This window comes from Mus pahari, chromosome 7 (genome assembly GCF_900095145.1).
Source record: "Mus pahari chromosome 7, PAHARI_EIJ_v1.1, whole genome shotgun sequence".
NCBI classification, from domain to species: domain Eukaryota; kingdom Metazoa; phylum Chordata; class Mammalia; order Rodentia; family Muridae; genus Mus; species Mus pahari.
The window spans coordinates 96,502,796-96,520,738 of NC_034596.1; the positions used below are offsets into that span (position 1 = coordinate 96,502,796).

Sequence of the window (17,943 nt, forward strand, 5' to 3'; positions counted from 1 at the left end):
ACTTGGAATGTCACTGTCTGAACAGTTTAAGAGACCCTCCGTTATTTTTATTTATTTATTTATTATTTGTTTACTTATTTACTTTGGTAAAGTTATAGGGCGGCTCCTGAGGCGCTACAGATGAGACTAGAATCTGATAAGGTAAACCAGGAGCTTAGTAGGGTTGCAAAGGAGCTTACACTGCATCCTTTTACTATAAGCTGGGGATGGATATTCCTAGAAAATTGCAGTTTTACAGATGGGAAAGGAAAATAGCCTTAAGGAAAGTTAATTGTGTTGAAATTCTGATTCTCAGCTGGCAAGAGGCTTCTTCAGTCAGACTTCAGTCCCTTCCCTTGTTACCGGAATTTTCCATCTTTCTCTCCTAATTCCCTTTCCTCAACCCAAGCACACGGTAGGACTGCAGTGCCTGGCTCACAGTGGGAATTCTGCTCTCCAGGGATGAGTATGACCGCCTGGCCTGCTTTCAGGCAAATGAGGCAGCTTGGAGATGCTGAGCCGTTTAATGTGTAACCACTGGCCTCTTGTCAAAAATGTAACTGGGCTTCCCAGAGGTCACTGTTGCAAATTCTCTTTCCATCCCCTCATTTTCAGGGCTGCCAAGGGGAAGGCCCAGCTGGCCCGGCAGGCAGGAAAGAGCCTGCCTGAGTCTGGAACCAGCAGTTAGTGTTCAGGGCTGAGTTAGTCCAGGGTCCTTCTCTGTGACTATCCTGCATTGACAGGAGGGGCAAGAAAATAATCTTCCAGAAAAATGACTCTCTGTGCTTAATGTTTTAAAACCACATTATCAACAATTTGACTGACAATGGTGACTCTGGACTTTTTTTTTAATGATAATAAAATATACACCACCCTTCCTTATAAGCTCTGTATAGCATTTCCACAAGATGTTTTTGCTGTTTGTTTGTTTTTTTTGTCAGATTCTTGTGACTATATAACAACCCCTTTGCAACTGATAAATGACACAAACACTATATATGGGCATATTTTGTTTACTACCAAAGGGAAATCATAGAGACATAAATCCCCTGGTTACACAAGTGACTTTGTTCTATTATCAGAGAACGGTTTTTGAAGAATGAAAAAAATAATTGCTTGTTTTTTTTACAACATAATAGTCAAATATGACACTTTTAAAATCAGCCTCTTTGAAATCTAATCTGCCCACAATAATCCTGAGTTTAAGCATATAGTGTGGTGAGTCCTAGATGTATGATTAGCCCTGCAGAAACCACCACCCCGGAGCTGGTGAGAAGACTCACCCAGTGAACGTGCCTGCCACCAAGCTTGACAACCTGCGTCTGGTCCCTAGGACTCACGGGAGAGAGAGAGAGAACTGACACCCACAACTGTCCTCTGGCCTGCACACTTGCACCCTGGGCTCAAGCATGCCCACATCCATACCTGCACATCAAACACACAAAATAAGAAAGCAAATAGATAAGTAAGTGCAAAATAAATCATCCTAAACACCGCCATAAGCAAGATATTGAACAGTTATCTGAGGATCCTCATGTGTGAGCGCAGGCTGTGACACAGATGTAGGAGAAGATGATGGTGTGTGTGCATAGTTCTAGGCCAATGTCAGTGTCTTTTGGATCAGGTTTTATCCCCTGCCAAGTCAACTGAGGAGAAAGACACACACACACACACATACACACACACACACACACACACACACACACACACCTTGGGCCAAGTGTAGGTTCTCATTACTATGAGCCCATCAGGGGCTGCCCTTCTCCTAGTCACAGGGCAGTCATTGACCTCTACCTAATTACACATGGAATTTTAGTCCATAATAGGAGGAAGAATTTACCTTTCCTGCAGGACAGACAGACAGACCACATGATCCTGGTTGGTCTCAAGAGTCACCTTGGAGCCATAGGAGAGCCACCCTTAAGAGAGGCCAACACCACAGAGGACAGAGTAGGGAGAGGGACCAAATATCAGTAGCTGATGGCAGCACCCACCCCCTGATTCCTTCACATATGGATTCAGCCACAGCAGGCAGCTTCCAAAGATGGCGCAGTCTCATGCCTGCTATGCCCAATCCCTTCAGTGACCTGATTTGCTTCTGATGACAGAAGGTAAGGTCTCATCTCTGTAATTAGGTTGTGTAAGACTGGACTTCCCAGCTTTGATGCAAGAGCCCTCCCTTGGTGGCCATCTGAGTCTAAACACATTGAGGAGTGTGAGGAGCAGAGGTAGGTGACTGAGGCTCTCAGCCCACAAAGCCCTTAAGGGACTTGGTCCTGCCAATGTGCCTGCCTGGGAGTAGATTCCTCCCTGGCTGTGCTTGCAGAGGACTCCCCAGCCTGGCAGTACTCACCTACTGTCTAGGAAACAAAGTGGCTGAAGGAGCAGCCCTCGGTGTGTGCAGACTCTACTGCACAGGTAGGAATGTGTATGACAGGCTCTTGTTGCTTCTCCCCACACAGCCTGGTGACATGCCACCTCAAACTCTGCTCAACCCTGGCAGATGATTGTGACTCTGTATGGACATAACACGGGGTGATTGATTTTGCAATAACAGTGAATCCATTGTAGGCTTTTTTTTTTTTTTTTTTTTTTTTTTGGTTTTTTTCGAGACAGGGTTTCTCTGTATAGCACTGGCTGTCCTGGAACTCGCTCTGTAGACCAGGCTGACCTCCAACTCAGAAATCCACCTGCCTCTGCCTCCCAAGTGCTGGGATTAAAGGCAGGCACCACCACCGCCCAGCTGTAGGCTTTTTCAAAACCTACTTTAACGAGGGTTCTTAAACACTTGAGCCTCCCTTCTAGCCCACTGACCAAAGGTAGGGGAAGAAGATGTTTAACAGGACAGGGGGTGCAGACCTGCTTAGAAGTAGTTCTTTGGGGTGATTCTACTCTTCATTGTCAGGATATCAGCAGTCCAGTTCAAAACATAAACAGGAACCAGTAGTGGCATCCAGTCAAACTGGCAAACACCAGGCATAAATCAATAGATCCAGAAGAAACCATAAGTTTCTGCCTACCGGTGCTAGACCACAGAAACAGCAAGAAGCAACTGGGATGCCACCAGAAGTTCTTTGGTGCGTTTCTCTCTACAAAATTACAATAAGGGAAAATCAGTGAAGAGTTGCAAGGTGAACCAATGCAAGAGCGTCTTTCACTGTCTGTGGCAGTTCTATTCTTTCCAAACACCATGGTTCACTCTTGTGTCTGATTTAGCAAAACATCCTCTCATAAGACAGCTTCCAGAAAAACATCACATGACACAACTGAGTCCCCAAGGAACCAGAGATTGCCACTTCAATCCATACTCCAATGCCTGGGGAAATGGAGGTGTGGGAAGAAGATGGAAACCCACAAAACTACTTCCTGCTGATCGCTTTTTGCCTAATGAAATGTCCTAAAGAGCCATTGTGTCAGGGTTCCATGGTTTCTACTGTCAGGTGTTTAGGCAGGGTTCATCTGATGACACTCCTACCCTTACTACATCAACAGATGCACCTGAGCAGCAGCTCTCTGACAGCAGCTGTGATGGCATGTATGTCCAGTGCCTTAGTTACCCTAAGGCTCACTTTGGTCCTTCTTAGAAGGGGGAACAAAATACTTGTGGGAGGAGCTACAGAGACAAAGTATGGAGCAGAGACAGAAGGAAAGGCCACCCAGAGACTGCCCCACCTGGGGATCCATCCCATATACAGTCACCAAACCCAGACACTATTGTGGATGCCAACAAGTGCATGCTGACAGGAGCCTGATATAGCTGTCTCCTGAGAGGCTCTGCCAGAGCCTGACAAATACAGAAGTGGATGCTCTCAGTCAACCATTGGACTGAGCACAGGGTCCCCAGTGGAGGAACTACAGAAAGGGCCCAAGGAGTTGAAGGGGTTTGCAGCCCCATAGGAGGAACAACAATATGAACCAAGCAGTACCTCCAGAACTCCCAGGGACTAAACCACCAACCAAAGAGTACACATGGAGGGACCCATAGCTTCAGCTGCATGTGTAGCAGAGGATGTCCTTGTTGGTCATCAATGCGAACCATGGCAAGTCCTCGCAGGACCCTCGAGGGTGCTGAGATGCAAGACTAGAGAGAGTGGGGGAGGGGAGGCTGGGGAGTGGAAGAGGAAGAGGGTCTAGACAAGCAGACTGCATATCATCACTAACAGTGTCCACTCAGCTTTCTGGAATCTTGGCAGCCCCACCCTTAGTCAGTTATCATCAAGAGTATCTCCATGATGCATACCTAAGGAATTGTGGCTTTACAGAGCAAGTGAATGGCCAGCCTTCAGGAGGCCTCTGTTGGAATAGGAGAAAGGCCTGTGTCTGTTCTGTGGAACTCAGGGTATTAGGGGATTGTCTAGTGTCGGAGCTGTGCCCTGGAAGGGAGCCTACAAGGTCTGAGAGTGTAGGGTTACTCATATCAGCCTGAAGAACTGGCAAGTCGTAGGATGGTCCACTGACCTAGATCCTAGGACACCTAGGAGTAGCTTGTGGGCTTATTGGAGGAACCACAGCCAAAGATTCCTCCCTGAAGGGATGCTCTCTTCCTTCTCTCGTCTGTGTTCACTCTATTACAGATGAGCAATGGAATCTCTGAGAAAGCTGTACCAAGGCAGATTGCCCAAGGCAGCAATCTGAGTGCACAGTGGGGAAGTTGTGTTGGTCGAAGTGGCTAAGGTTGCTCCCTGGAGACCACACTTTTTGTGCCTTCCAAAAAGAAAAACTAGCTTGATTTGGGATGCAATTCAACAACTTAAAGAGTATAATTTGATGGTTTTCAGATATAGCCACAAAGTTGTGCAATGAATACCACAGTCAATTTTAAAACATTCTCATCACCCCAAAGAAACTCCATAGCCATTGCCAGTTGCTCTCCACTCCCCCACCCCACCCACCCCAACCACCGCACCCACCCCACCCCCACCTCTATTGAACACCAGTTTACTTTCTGTCTCCATGAAACTGCCTACTCTGAACACTTCATGCAAAAAGAATGTGTGTGACTACTGGCTTCTGTCACTTAGTATGCTTTCAGGACTCATCTGTGCAGGAGCACCATTACTGGGGCCCCATTCATTCTGTAGCTCAATAACAGTCCCTGATTGGCTATCCCTGATCATATTTACATATTCATCGATTGATGAATGCTTGGCTGCTCTCGAATACTGGCTACTGTAAATTGTTTGTATTTCTTTTCTTCCTTCCTTCCTTCCTTCCTTCCTTCCTTTCTTTCTTTCTTTCTTTCTTTCTTTCTTTCTTTCTTTCTTTCTTTCTTTCCTTCAACGTAGGGCCTCTCAGACGCATACCAGGCAAGCAGCGTTCTACCTCTGAACTCTAGCTCCAGCTCTGGATAACACAAATAAAGGCTGATATGAACAGTCATACACAAGGTTTTGCATGGACACACTATGATAGATAGCTTTAATTTGTCAACTTGAGACAACCTAGAATCACTGAGAAGAAATTCTCAGTAAGGGGTTGTCTGCATTTAGTTAGGCCTGTGAGTATGCTGGTGAGGGACTATCTTACTTAAGTTATTGATGTGGGAAGACTCAACCCACTGTGGGCAGCACCATTCCCTATACAGGGTGTCCTGAACTATGTAAAAGTGGAGAAAATGAGCTGATCACAAGCCAGACAAACATGGCTACATTCATTTCTCTTTGACTGGATGTCATGTGACCAGCTGTTCGACACCTCCCCCCTGCCTTGACTTCCCCATAATGACGAACTGTAACCTGGAATTGAAAGCTGAAATAAGCCCCTTTGGGTATGTAGTTTCCCCTTCTGAGGAACTGCCAAGGCTGCTTCCCAAAGCAGCTGCCCCATTTACCATTCCCAGCAGGAGACTGTTAACTAAGCTTCTCCTCTCACTTCCACAGGCTGATTTGGAGGAAATGCCAAGAGAGAAGTGGTTGTGATGGTGTGTGGACACTCTAGCACTAGTGTGTAATCGTGGGTAGAGGCCAAGGATGTGGATGGAAGTTGGGTTACTCCTACAATGCACAAAACAGAGTCCCAAGCACAAAACATTTCATCTGTCCCCAGTTGTCTAAATAATGCCCAGGCTGAGAATGAATTAAACAAGGTGATATCTTGAGGTCTGCTATTACCTGGTCTCACAGGCTTAGCTAGCTCAGGAGACATTTTTGAGTGTCTGGGCTCTTTTGTTGTGTAAGCTAGCAAGTTTTCTCCTTCAGTCTCTCACTGGGTGTTGTACACAACATAGGTGCCTTAGATGTCAGGCTTGATGGACGATATCTGCTTTGTTAAACAGTGATCTTATCATCAGAGAGGGCGTCAAGGAGAGACAGAATGGCCACCTGTCAGGGACTCGGAGGAGGTGCCCCGCCTTGGGGGCGGGGGTTAGGGGTGGGTCGTGGCTCCCCCGGGATGAAGGAGGTCCCATTTGGGCCCTGGGCCTCTTCACCTGCCAGCCCTGAGTGCCTCGCTGCCCAGTGCCAACTTGGAGAGTTTCCTGTGAGTTTCGCTCGCAGGCTCCGGGTGGCCACAGTCTGTGCTGTCCTCGACCCCGGCACCGCCCGCCGCCAGGCCCGGCCCCAGGGGCGCGGCCGGGCTTCCGCGCGCCCCAGGGGGCTCCCTGCTACGAGCAGCCACGGCCGAATGGCTTCTGACAAAAAACCCTTGACCACCAAGGCCGGCCTCTTCCTGCGAGCCCCGCGCGCAGCGATCCAGGAAGTGGAAGGCAGCGGCTCCGCGCTTCCCCACTGGGCGCGCGGCTGGCGGCGGCGCCCAGCCCGGCCCTCGGCGAGGGACAGCGCCAGCACCACGCGGAGGTCGCCGCGTCCCCAATCGCCTGCCCCACGATGCGACGCGCCGAGGCGCCCTCGAGCGCCCACCCTGCCGGGTAAGTGGCAACCCGCGACCGCCGCTCCCCAGGTGGTCCGCGTTCTGCCTCTTTTGCTCAGCTTGATCCCTGAGAACCCTGGGTGCTCCGGATAGGGCTACGGGACATCGTGGATGTCATGCTGAAATGAACACCCCCCGCGAGCGTGGACTAAGGGTGAAACTAGGTTCTGCAAGGAAAGGGGGCGGCCGCACTTGGCCAAACTTTCAAAACCAGACTTTGTTAACTGGAAAAGCAGCGCACACTGCGGCTGGGGGGGGGGGGGGGTTGGTAAGAGTATGTTCGAGCCCAGGGTGTTCGTGTATTCATGGCTGTAGCCTGGGCTGAACTTTGGATGCAAGTACTCGCTGCCCTGGCCCAGCTAGCCCCACGCACCAAGATGCACCGCTGCTCGGCCTGAACCCCAGCTTGCACCCTCAGGTCCTGGGACCCGGAGTGGGGGTGGGTGCGGGGATGGGGAGTAGGGTGGTGGATAAGAAGCACGTACAACTTTAGGCAGGCCCATCCAGCAGCTAACTCTCTGCCTGGATTGAGGTGCCACCAGATCCCATCTGCCACCCGGCTGGATCGGCTGGATCGGCTGGGGACAGTGACCTTTGGACTGGCCTTTGCAGAGCCTGGTGTGTGAGGAGGGTCTAGAGTGCTCGGGTGCAAATGATTGGCGGGATCCCCAGACGCAGATGCAGTTTGAAGTGTGTGAAATTAAATGGCTTAGGAACAGCCATTCGGAAGGGATTCCTACTTTTGTGCTCTTCCCTACCCCCCACTTCGAGACCTGGGACACTGCCCAGAGCTGCACAGGGCTGGGAATGTCCTGTCATCCCGCCCAGTCCTGAGAGTAGATCGGGAAGGGTCGGGTTTGAAGCTGCACCAAGTAGGAAGCGATTTCTGCGAAAGCCTTCCAGGACTTTCTGAGGTGCCATGAATGACGGACGAATCTGGGGTACCATACTTTGTATTTCCGTTTAAAAGTCCCGGGCCTGGTCCCGGATGAATTCCCGTGGCTGCCTGTTTTAATTCTGTGACCTCATCTCTTTGAGCTTCCACTCTTTAAAACAGGAACGCTATCTGTACACATTTTGTGCTCTCCGGGGTTTGGGGACAGTAGGATGTAACTGGCCCCTATTCGGATAGGAGGGACTGGGAATGTCCTGGGGGAGGGGGGAAGTGGCTTGGCTGCCTCCTTCCTCCTACCCCCAATCCCAGCTACAGCCACAGCCCGGAAATTTTGTGTTGCCGCTTCCCTTGGAAGTGATCTCTGTGTAGACAAATGTCATCTGCTGGAAAACTGGGAATTCCGATGCGGAAGGGGTCTCCTGGGAGCAAGTATCTGCTATACCCTAGATGGGAGGTAAAGCCAGCTAGAAAAGGAGGGTGAGGAATCAGGTTCTGGTCTCATCTACTTCCCCATTTTCCCCAAGGATGGCCTGGCCTGACCCATTTCCTCCTGCCTTCCTTTGTTTACCTCTGTACCTGTGATTGATTTCATTGTGCCTCAGTTTACTTACAAGGAGAGTCAGTAGTCCCTGCTCTTCACAGGTGGATTGGCTGGGAGGGGACATCCTCAGCCACTATTATGATTAGCATCACTGTCATCTGTTGGGCGGGACCCTTCCTTTTGCCAACTGGGTGATCTGTTTGCCTCATCTGAAACTCCAGAGTCCTATAACCCCTCCCTCACTGGGATTGAATTGGATGAACTGTGGTGTGTGTGTGTGTGTGTGTGTGTGTGTGTGTCTTTCAGTCACCCTTGGCCTCCCAGTTTGTTTTTCTGTTTGTTTGTTTGTTTGGTTGGTTGGTTGGTTGGTTTTTTGGGTTTTGGTTTTGTTTTGTTTTTGAGACAGATCCTCACTAAGCCCAGACCTCACTGATTCAGCTAGCCTGCCTGGCCATTAAGCTGTCTCTGCCCTGCCTATCCCAACGCCTGGCTTTTCCATGAACTCTGGAGAGTCAGCCTCAGGTCCTCATGCCTACCCTCAGTGGCCACCCTCTGCATACAGAAACCAAAGTGAGCCTCTCACCGATGGGTCTGCTTCTTCTAATGGCCTTGGTCCCTGCTCAGGGGGCTGGTCCCTTTCAAGGTCTTTACAGCACCCTGCACCTGAGCCTCACACCTAAATACTCAGGGACCTCTTACCCCAAGTCACACCTAGGCCCAGCTGCCACCAGGACTGCTCCTGAAAGCTTTTTGAGTCTATCCTTGCACCCTACTGGCCCAGAGCCCCCTTCTTTCTGGGGTGAGAGACATTCAGATAGCTGGGGACTGCTACCCCAAGCAGCCAGGAGAGTGTCCCTTGAGTTCTGAATCCTAGGATACAAACTCTGCTGTTTGTTTAAACGGCTGGCTGGGAAAAGAGATGCACACAGGTTGCTGGCTACACTGGGAACAGCCACCTTTTTCCACCCCCTGTGCTAGGCTCCACCATTCATTCAAGACTGTTCATAACTCCTAAAGCAGTCTCTGCCCACTGGCTGGTGTTCTCGGGGGACATAAATTGGGCAGGAGGCATGAGGAACCTTCCGAGCATTTTAGGTATGTGCTCAGAAGAGGTCCCTGGGAAGAGAGAACATTCAGCAGAGGTTAAGAACATCTAGAACATTCTAAGGGGTGGGGCAGTGTGGTTAGCGGGAGCCAGTGCTGCAGAAAGCAGGGGTTGAACGTCTATGGTGAGTGCTCGGGGCCCAGCAGAGGTTTTCATAGAGGGTGATGGACAGACAGCAGTTGGGGAGGGGCATGGTAGCCTGGAAGCCCGGCATAGCCAGGATGGACACTTGGGGCGAGAGAAGTTAGGGTGGCAGACTTTGATGATGGATCGGTGTTAGAGAAATAGGGTTGAGAGAAAAGGACATTGCAGGAGAGGCTGAGATGATGGAGGACTACCTCCCCCCAGGCTCAGACACCCGACTGTGTGGAGTCCTGGGAGAGTGGGTCATGGTATTCCTCAGTCTGTGAGAGCTGGAAGTTTCCAAGCCTCAGGGGAGATCTGGCAGGCACCCGACACCTCCCGCTCTGGCAAGCACACCCAGTGCATTTTCCTAGGTTTGCTACATGGAGCGTTTACTTAAGATTGTATTTGTAAAAGGATTCCGCTCTTGGAACAAATATGCCTGACCCAATCTATACTCCATGTAACCCTGAGGCAAGAGAGATCCTAAAAGAAGAAGGTGGACTGGGTTCTCCTGAGCCTCTGATCTGGCATGTTACAGGTTCTACAGAGGTGTCCTCAGTCTCTCTAGGCTCTGAGACTGGAAGGTCTTCCAGGCTGAGGTGCATAGAGCCGGGCCTTAGCTCCCACAGCTCTGCTGCTGTCTCTGACTTCTTGGCTTCCAGAGTCTCTTATTCTCAGGTAGTACTGACTGACAGAAACACAGGCCTGGGCCAATCCAGGGTCTTCTTACCCGATGTGGGGGAGGGGTACAGTTAGCACGGCATGGAGGAGTCTGGGCACACCACCCTGTGCCCCGCCCCCTGGACTTGCCTTTCTCTTGATGCCTGCCTGTCCTGGGTCCCGGTGTTTATGTAGAAAACTTAAGATCTTACGAGGCTCTTATATTCTAATACAGATGGGGTCCAGAAATCACAAGTGAAGAAGCCACAGTGTTTCTGCTGGAAGCAGAAGCTGCCATGATAAGAACGGCGGGCCCCTTACCACCCTCTCCACCTCCCCCAACTGGTCCACAGAAGGAGTGGGAGCTGGCCTTCAGGATCCCAGGGTGACTGCCGGTTCTTCCCTCAGGCCCTCCCCCAGGTTCCACCTGTCATGGCCAGTGAATCATCCCTTGGTTCATGTCACTAGACAATGACAAATGAGCTGAACTGGCAGGCAGCCACAAAGAATGGAGGGAGAGCAAGTTTGGAGAAGAGAGGAGCCTGGAAAGGCTTGGAGTTGGGCTCCGTAGCAGGGCTGGAAACAAAAGCGCAGCACTGCATTCCTCGGAGTGGAGGAGCCTGTAGCTTTTCCACTGACTTTGGAAAAAGGAGTCAGACTATAGCCAGTTCTAGAGTTTTCTGTCAAGGCACAGACTGCCCAGGACCTGCCATTTTACTTTTAGAATCAGGAAGTTACACTGTTTTGTCCCCTAGGGAGGGCTGGACCAGGGAAGTCTCCTCCACTGATGAACCTAAGGATCAACACCACAACTTTAGTGACTTTTCTGATACAGTGTTGCTGAAAAGGAAGAGGGAGCATTTCAGCTCCTTGGAGGACTCTCGGGTTAGGCAGGGAGAGCAGCTAGTCCTTCCAGCTTCTTGTCCCCCTCAGGCACATGCTCACCTGTTTAAAAGGCCCCTCAAGGGAGTTTAGACTTCAGGGAAGGGTACCTTCCGACTATAGCAGATGGTGACCCCAGTTTCTACATACCCTCCCTAGTGTAGAAGGCAGAGATGCCTGGATACCCAGGACACTGAAGAGAACCCAGCTGAGCCCCTTTCTCCCATGGTCCTTAATTGCCAGGATGTTATGGGTCCTTCTCAGGGCTGAGGCAGAGTGGAACATCTCCTGAGCCTGAAGAATGGCCTAGGCTGGGGGCGCAAGTGCTGGGGCCCCTGTCCCCTCACAAGGTTCCAAGTGTAGGTCTCTAAACTTAGAAAAACTCAGAATTTCAAGCTGCTATTGTTAGGGGGTGGTTCCAGGTTGCTGGGAGCTGTGTTTCTTACATCTAGAGGCTGTTTAGGGATGGGCAAGTAGCAGATCATCTGTAGAGCTAAGGGGCATGAGGTCCTGTCCCTCTTAAGTTTGGGGACCGGTTTCATAGAAAGCAATTCTCTATGGCTCTAGTCCCCAAATACGTCAGCTCTCACTATGGCTCTAGTCCCCAAATACGGCGGCTCTCACCTCTGAGCTGCCGCTCCAGGGACATCCAGTAATTTCCCCCAGTGCTGGGACATGGGCAGTGGGAATGGATCCTGCAATAAAACTAGGGTACACCACAGAGCAGGCAGTGAGTACTTCTTACTGCCTATGGCTAGAAAGATAGTTCACAGAATAGTCTAGAAGATGCTATTTACTTCCTAAGTAACAAAGACAGACACAGAAAGGAGGTTTCGGGGTCATCTCTTTGTCCAAACAGCAGGGAGGAAATGCTTTTTCATCCTGTGGGTTTATTTGGTCTTGCAGAAGAGCTGAGTTTGAGAACTCCTGTGAATAAGGCCAGAAGTTTCCTAGTGGGACTTGGTGACTGATGGAGGGTGGGTGGGCTTCTCTGGTGAGGGACAGCATGAAGCAAGTCTGAGTGACTTCCAAGTGAGTAAGGACAGTAAGGAGGTACCAACAACCTTCAGTTGTCTACATGTGTCCTGGGACATCTGCCTTTGCCAGGGTGGAAAGATGGAGGTCTGAGGAGACCCTGCCTGGAAAGGGCTCTCTGGCTCCCTGCCAGAGTGAGGCCTCTTTACTACAAGCCCAGGCCTTCTGCATGTCAGTTAGCCCCTGTATTGGAAGCCAGGAAGTGACTCTGTGTCCTCCAGCTCCATTCAGCATGTCGAGAGTGCCCTTGAAGAAGAGAGAGGCCAGAAGAATCTTTCTTTGGATAGCAACAGTGCAGAAGTGCCTTGCTGGACTCTGTCAGGCTGTCAGCCTTAGCTTTTCACAGAAGAATCTGGAATACCTTGGTTTCCACTTCAGGTGCAATTCCTCTTTCCTCTTCTCCCCTGGATCAAGGCTGCCAGGGGCTTGCACCAAAGTGGCAACAATGCCAGTGGTCACAGAGCCCCTTGTGCTATCTCTCCAACTCTTGGGATGTCCTCACTCTGACAGTACATTTTTAAAAGAAATGTGCCAGCCTGAGACAGAATCTTAGTTTCTTTCAGACGAAGTGGCCTTTCTCTGAAGTGGTTGTGGTGAGGACGTGTCTGTACCTGAAGTAGCTACAGTGAGCTCAGGCCACATCCTATAAAGCATTGGCCCCAAGTTCCAGGGCAAGGCTGCGTCTTCCTAGTCAAGACCAGGAGGACTAAGAGACCTCCAGTTCTGGTCTGGGAAAGAAAGAATCTACGAGACAGAGGGAGGGGTAGAGAGATGTGGAGCCTTAGAGGGGAGGACAATTGTCCTATTGGACAATTCCCCACGGGGAAGCTGGCTTCCTGTTATTGATGACTCTGAGATCTTCAAATAAGCCAAGACCTTGTTCTTCCCTACTAAGAGATGAGACTTCAGTTGTGTACACTAGTGAGTGGGGCTCAGTGGGGATGCTTGAGCCTATAGGAGAAGCCTATTTTCTGAAAAGCCTTCTGGGGAAGTGGAGTGGGCTGGGCCAGGAGGGGAGAGACCACGGGCATTGGGAAGCCCTCCTCCACAGGCTCTTCGGGCTCAGAGGCTGACAAAAGAGTAAGCCTGACTGTATTCAGTGTGTGATGGTCTCTGGCTAGTGGGTCAGCTGTCAAGACAGGATTTACCCAGTTCTTTTCCCACACTAATGTCTGATTTCCTCCCTCTCAGTCAGTTTCAGAGGCTGGCCATGTAGATGTGTCTAGGATGTTAAGTTTAAAGAATGGCAGCTAAGGATGGCTTCTGATGACACTGTCAGTTATCTATCATCTTCCTGCTCTACATGTTGGGTACAGCCTCCTTCTGAAGCATCTCCTGGCATTCTTCAGTCAGTAAATACCTTCTTGTTCACTCATCAACCCATTCTCCTACAGCCAGCCAGCTACCTGCTACCTGTCCACTCATTTATCTGCTAACCCACGCAGCCAGCCAGCCAGCCAGCCAGCCAGCTGTCCATCTGTCTACCATCTGTCAATCTATCCATCATCCACCCATCATCCTCCTACCACCAGCTAGCTGTCTGCCCTCCACTTGTTCATTCATACAGTATCGAACCAGACATCCAGTCCATCTATGCACCCTCTCTACATCCATTCATCTGTCTGTCCAATCATCCATCCATTCATCTCTTCACCCATCCATCCATTCATCCATCCATCCCTCCACCCATCTGTCCATCCACGCATTCATCTGTTGATCTTTCCACTCATTCTTCAGTTTATCTCTGTCTAGCTACTCACCGAACAGTTGGACATCTAGACATTTCCTATTTACCCACTAAGGAACACGAGAGGCATATACACAGCTGAAGTGCATACAAGTGTAGACAAGGTGCCAAGGTGGGACTAACCTTGACTATGATGAGCAGGGCGCGCCTAGTACCAACAGCACTGGGTTTGAGTCTCAAGGGGCAAGCATGTATTAACTGTTGGAATCAGGACGATAGAGAAAGGAATTCAATTGGGAGTTGGCTTGAGTGGGACGTTGAAGACTTGGTACAAATAGGTCATGCGTGTGGAACCCTACAGTATGGTGTGGGGACAGGAGAAGGTGTTGTATGTGAAGGTGTGGAGGGAGTTCCACTTGGCTTTCTGTAGAAGACTTTGGGTTTTATTTCCTATGATGATACATACCACAGGCTTGTTCCTCCACTTAGTGGCTCAGCAGTGCTGGGCAAGATGTTGCAGCTGAACCTGCCATAGCACCTTCTTCCTCCCACACAGCTAATAGGGTGGCAACCCCAGCTCCCACAGTGTTGTCATGGCAACCAGAGACAGAAAGGGTTCTCAGCCCTTGGGCTGTGAGACCATCAGGAACTCTGTGTGCATGTGCACATGTGTGTATGCTTGTGCATGCACATACACACATGTGGGTACTGTTGGTTTTCAGTTTTTATTATATACTTTAAAAATTCAAACACAGACAAGAATAATAAAATTGAAAGCCTCAAACAGTTGTCTCTTTGAGCCCACACCCAGACCAAATATGTTCTTGTATGATTTTAATCTTTATGTACATGGTGACTTGTGTTCCTCTTTTTGCATGAAGGGTTACTTCCTACTTCTATGTTTCTACATGTGCTAGGGACATGTGTTGCCTGCTAACCTTCATGTCACCATATGATGTAACATTCTTTAAAAATTACCTTTTGTATATGTGCCATGGTACCCAGATAGAGATTAGGGTAACTCCCAGAGTCTATTCTTTCCTTCATGTGGGTACTGGAAATGAAATGCCAGGTGCCCTCGCCCACTGAGCCATCTTGCCAGCTTATGTTATGGTCATTTAACAGGCCAAGTCAGCTTAGTCATTTTCTGTGTTGACTGCTTGACATCATCCCAAGTCTCTTATGTGTTGATTGAAACCTTAGAACCTGTGTGCAGACTTCCTTCAGAGTGGCTCCTCATCTCTCTCCAAGAATCTGAATTTGAGCTGAGAGTGGAACAGAACTTAATGGTTAACCTCTGCATTCTCGGTGTATATAACTTTTAGGCCAACAGTTTTTCAAATTTCTTGCTAGTTGATATAGTCATTTGGTTAAGGGTGTAAGTAGGGAGTGAAATTTGCTCAAAGATGCCCTTACAAGGAAAGGATTTGTGTTTTCTGTGACTGAAACGCATTGGCTGGAGCTGAGGCAGCCATCTTGGATTCTGAGGTAAACAAAAATGTAGAAGCTATACAGGATGGGATAACAATAGGGGTAGAGTCTCAAAACATAAAGGCACCATTTTCAGTCTAGAATGTTTACCCAGAATTCCGTGAGTCTCCTCATATGAGAGAGGAATACATATTTATTTTGTTTAAATCATTGTGATTCTTTCTTTTCTACTAGAAATTCTATCCCACAAGACAGTTTTATGTTCAAGTCCTTGTTCTCAGAGGAGGCAGAAGGGAGAAAGGGGGAGAGGAGAGGAGAGACCTCTCCCTCCAGGACTAGTGAGTTTTAGATTTCACTGAAAACTCCTGGCTATTTATTCTGGCTTGCCGTCTGACTGCAAAGCCTTGAGCTCTGGGATGTGTCAAGCCTTCTCAAAACTTGTTACATAGCACTGTGCAGGTTCACTACTCAGCCTCGCATGGCTGAGGGAGCTGCAGTGGGGGAGGGGAGGAAATTGCATTTTGTTCAAAGCAGAGTGTCATCAGGACAGCTGTGTGGGAGGTAGGGTGGGCTTGGCCTGCTTCTGGGGAGAGGCAAGGAGCACCTTGCTTTAGTTTTCACAGAGGCACTCTGTCGGCTGTTAGGGACCCCAACCAGAGAAGACACTAATCAGAATGTGTGGGGCATAGACTACTCAGCCCAGAGGAACTTTGTGCAGAGGGACAGTGACCAGGGCTGAGGAGGAGCTTGCATCCCAGGGCTTGGAGGGCACTGGACCCCAGTAGTGAGAGATGCCAGCTCCGCTGGTCCCACCCAGGCCTATAACCACCCACTTCTGTGCCCTTCAGTTTTCCTTGGACTCTGGTCCTATGAAAGGACCCAGTGTGCCCTCCCTAAACCAGGCTGCAACTTGATGAATTTGAGGCCCTCTGGGCTGCTGCGGCGCTCAGTAGGCATTTCCTGTTTTCACTTGGCATCCCACCCTGTTGGTATGCTGCTGGTTTGTGAACCCAGGCCCTCACAGCACAACCAGTTGCTTCCAGTTTGGATGATCACAAGTGCAAGCACCTCAGATGCTGTGCCCAGATTTCCATAGTGAAACCAACATGACCGCATCTGGCTGTGGGTGGGAGCTACTACAGGAGTCTGGGCCAAACAAGGCTCAGGATCCGGACCAGATCTTGGTAGAGGAGATATGGTATGGTGGGGTTGTGGCAAGTGTCTATAGGAGGGAAAGTACATGGGATCAGACAGGAACCATGTGTGCATGCCTTCAGGTGGGCAGGATGCTGCTCTCTCTGTCTCCTCCCCAGGAACTAGGGCAGCTATGGCTCAGCATATTCTCAGTGAGGCCAGTACACTGCGGTCAGCGAAGCAGGGCATGGAGCAAACAGATAGGACCCAGTTTGCCATCTCTGCCTCGGTTTCCTCATTGTATAAGTAAAGCCATGACTGTTCTAACCTAAGGAGTTGTTGGATTTGGTGAGTTCATGTGTGTTTGAAGAGTGAGGAACATAAAGTGGGTACTCCACGACACGTTTTTTTCTGAAGCTCATTCTCATGGCCCTGTCACTCAGCCTTCTGGCTGTTACCCTGTTTATAATGTTGCTGTGTCTTGGACAAACTGGTGTGTAGTTCCTGGCCATGGTCCACTTTGACTTGCTTTGAATCCTTGGGACGGATGCTGGTCCTCTTTGGTCTGCTTCCTGTGTAAATGCAGCATGGAGATGCAGAGGCGCCTTGTACTAAGCACCAATTGAAGCAAGTGGTGAGCGGCCTCACGGCCCTCAGACAGTGGCATTTCACAAGGCTCACGGCCTCTCCATTTATGATTGGCATGGGAAGGAGGCTTGGGTATGTGCTTCTTGGAAGGGCCCCCAAGTTCCCACAGCTGCCTCTGACCAGTCCCCCCTTTCCCTCCCCAGTGAGCAGGTTGCCAATCCAGGTTCTGTGTGGAGAGGTCTTGGTTTCCCCAGGGTTCTGCACAGGCTCACAATGGCCAGTAATTAGTATCGTGTCATGGGGACATTTCCTTGCACTTCATGGCTTCTGTTTGAAAATCTGTCTCCTGGCTTAAATTCATGTGCAACCCCCAAATCCATGCTTGCAGCTCCCCAAGTCCTGTCAAGTCCCTGAGTGCCTATCAAGAGCTACCAGTCCTCTGACAGGAGGGCAGCTGGCCTCTCCCCCCTATACTGCAGACATATTCTTGTCAGAGCGTTCTTCCTATCGGGTGTGTCCCGCACCTTTGTGCTTTGGTTGTTTTTGGTGGTGGTAGTGGTAGTCGTTTTATTGTTCCAGTAGCACTGAAATCTTCCTAAGCACAAGGTGACCATGATGTATCTTGGAGAGGTCTGTGGGTACTGCGAGCTTCCTTCGGGCATAAACTTCAGTGGTATTCAGTAGTAATGAATGAAAGGTGTGTATTCACTCAGAAGCACATAGCCAACACTTAGGCTGGCCCAAGTCCCTGAGAACTGGGTTTACTATTAGCGCTCAGTATTTACAGGAGCTAGGAAAATCTAACCACTGGGCGTATGCCTGCCAGCTCCCTCCCTCTTAGGCCTCCAGGCTGAGGAGTGTCTGCTTGATCTATGGTCTGCCCGGAAAAGCACACTCTCTCCCTTAGGCCCTAGCTGGGGCCTGGGGCTTCCCTCACCTCCACTAAACTCTGGGGTTTAGGACGACCAGTTTCTGCGGTTGTCTGTAGTCAGTGGCTTTTGTTCTGTGGCTCT

At 49.9% G+C, this 17,943-nt stretch overlaps 1 protein-coding gene across 1 annotated transcript in view; it reads left to right on the forward strand.

Annotated features, from left to right (window-relative positions):
- Positions 1-6,542: 6,542 nt before the first annotated feature.
- The window catches only part of Rin3 (Ras and Rab interactor 3), a 103,148-nt gene continuing 91,747 nt past the window's right edge, over positions 6,543-17,943 (forward strand). The window contains exon 1 of the mRNA XM_021201894.2: positions 6,543-6,844. Within this exon, the coding sequence (XP_021057553.2) occupies positions 6,804-6,844 (41 nt within the window). The 5' untranslated portion in view covers positions 6,543-6,803. The remainder of the gene's footprint in view (positions 6,845-17,943) is intronic.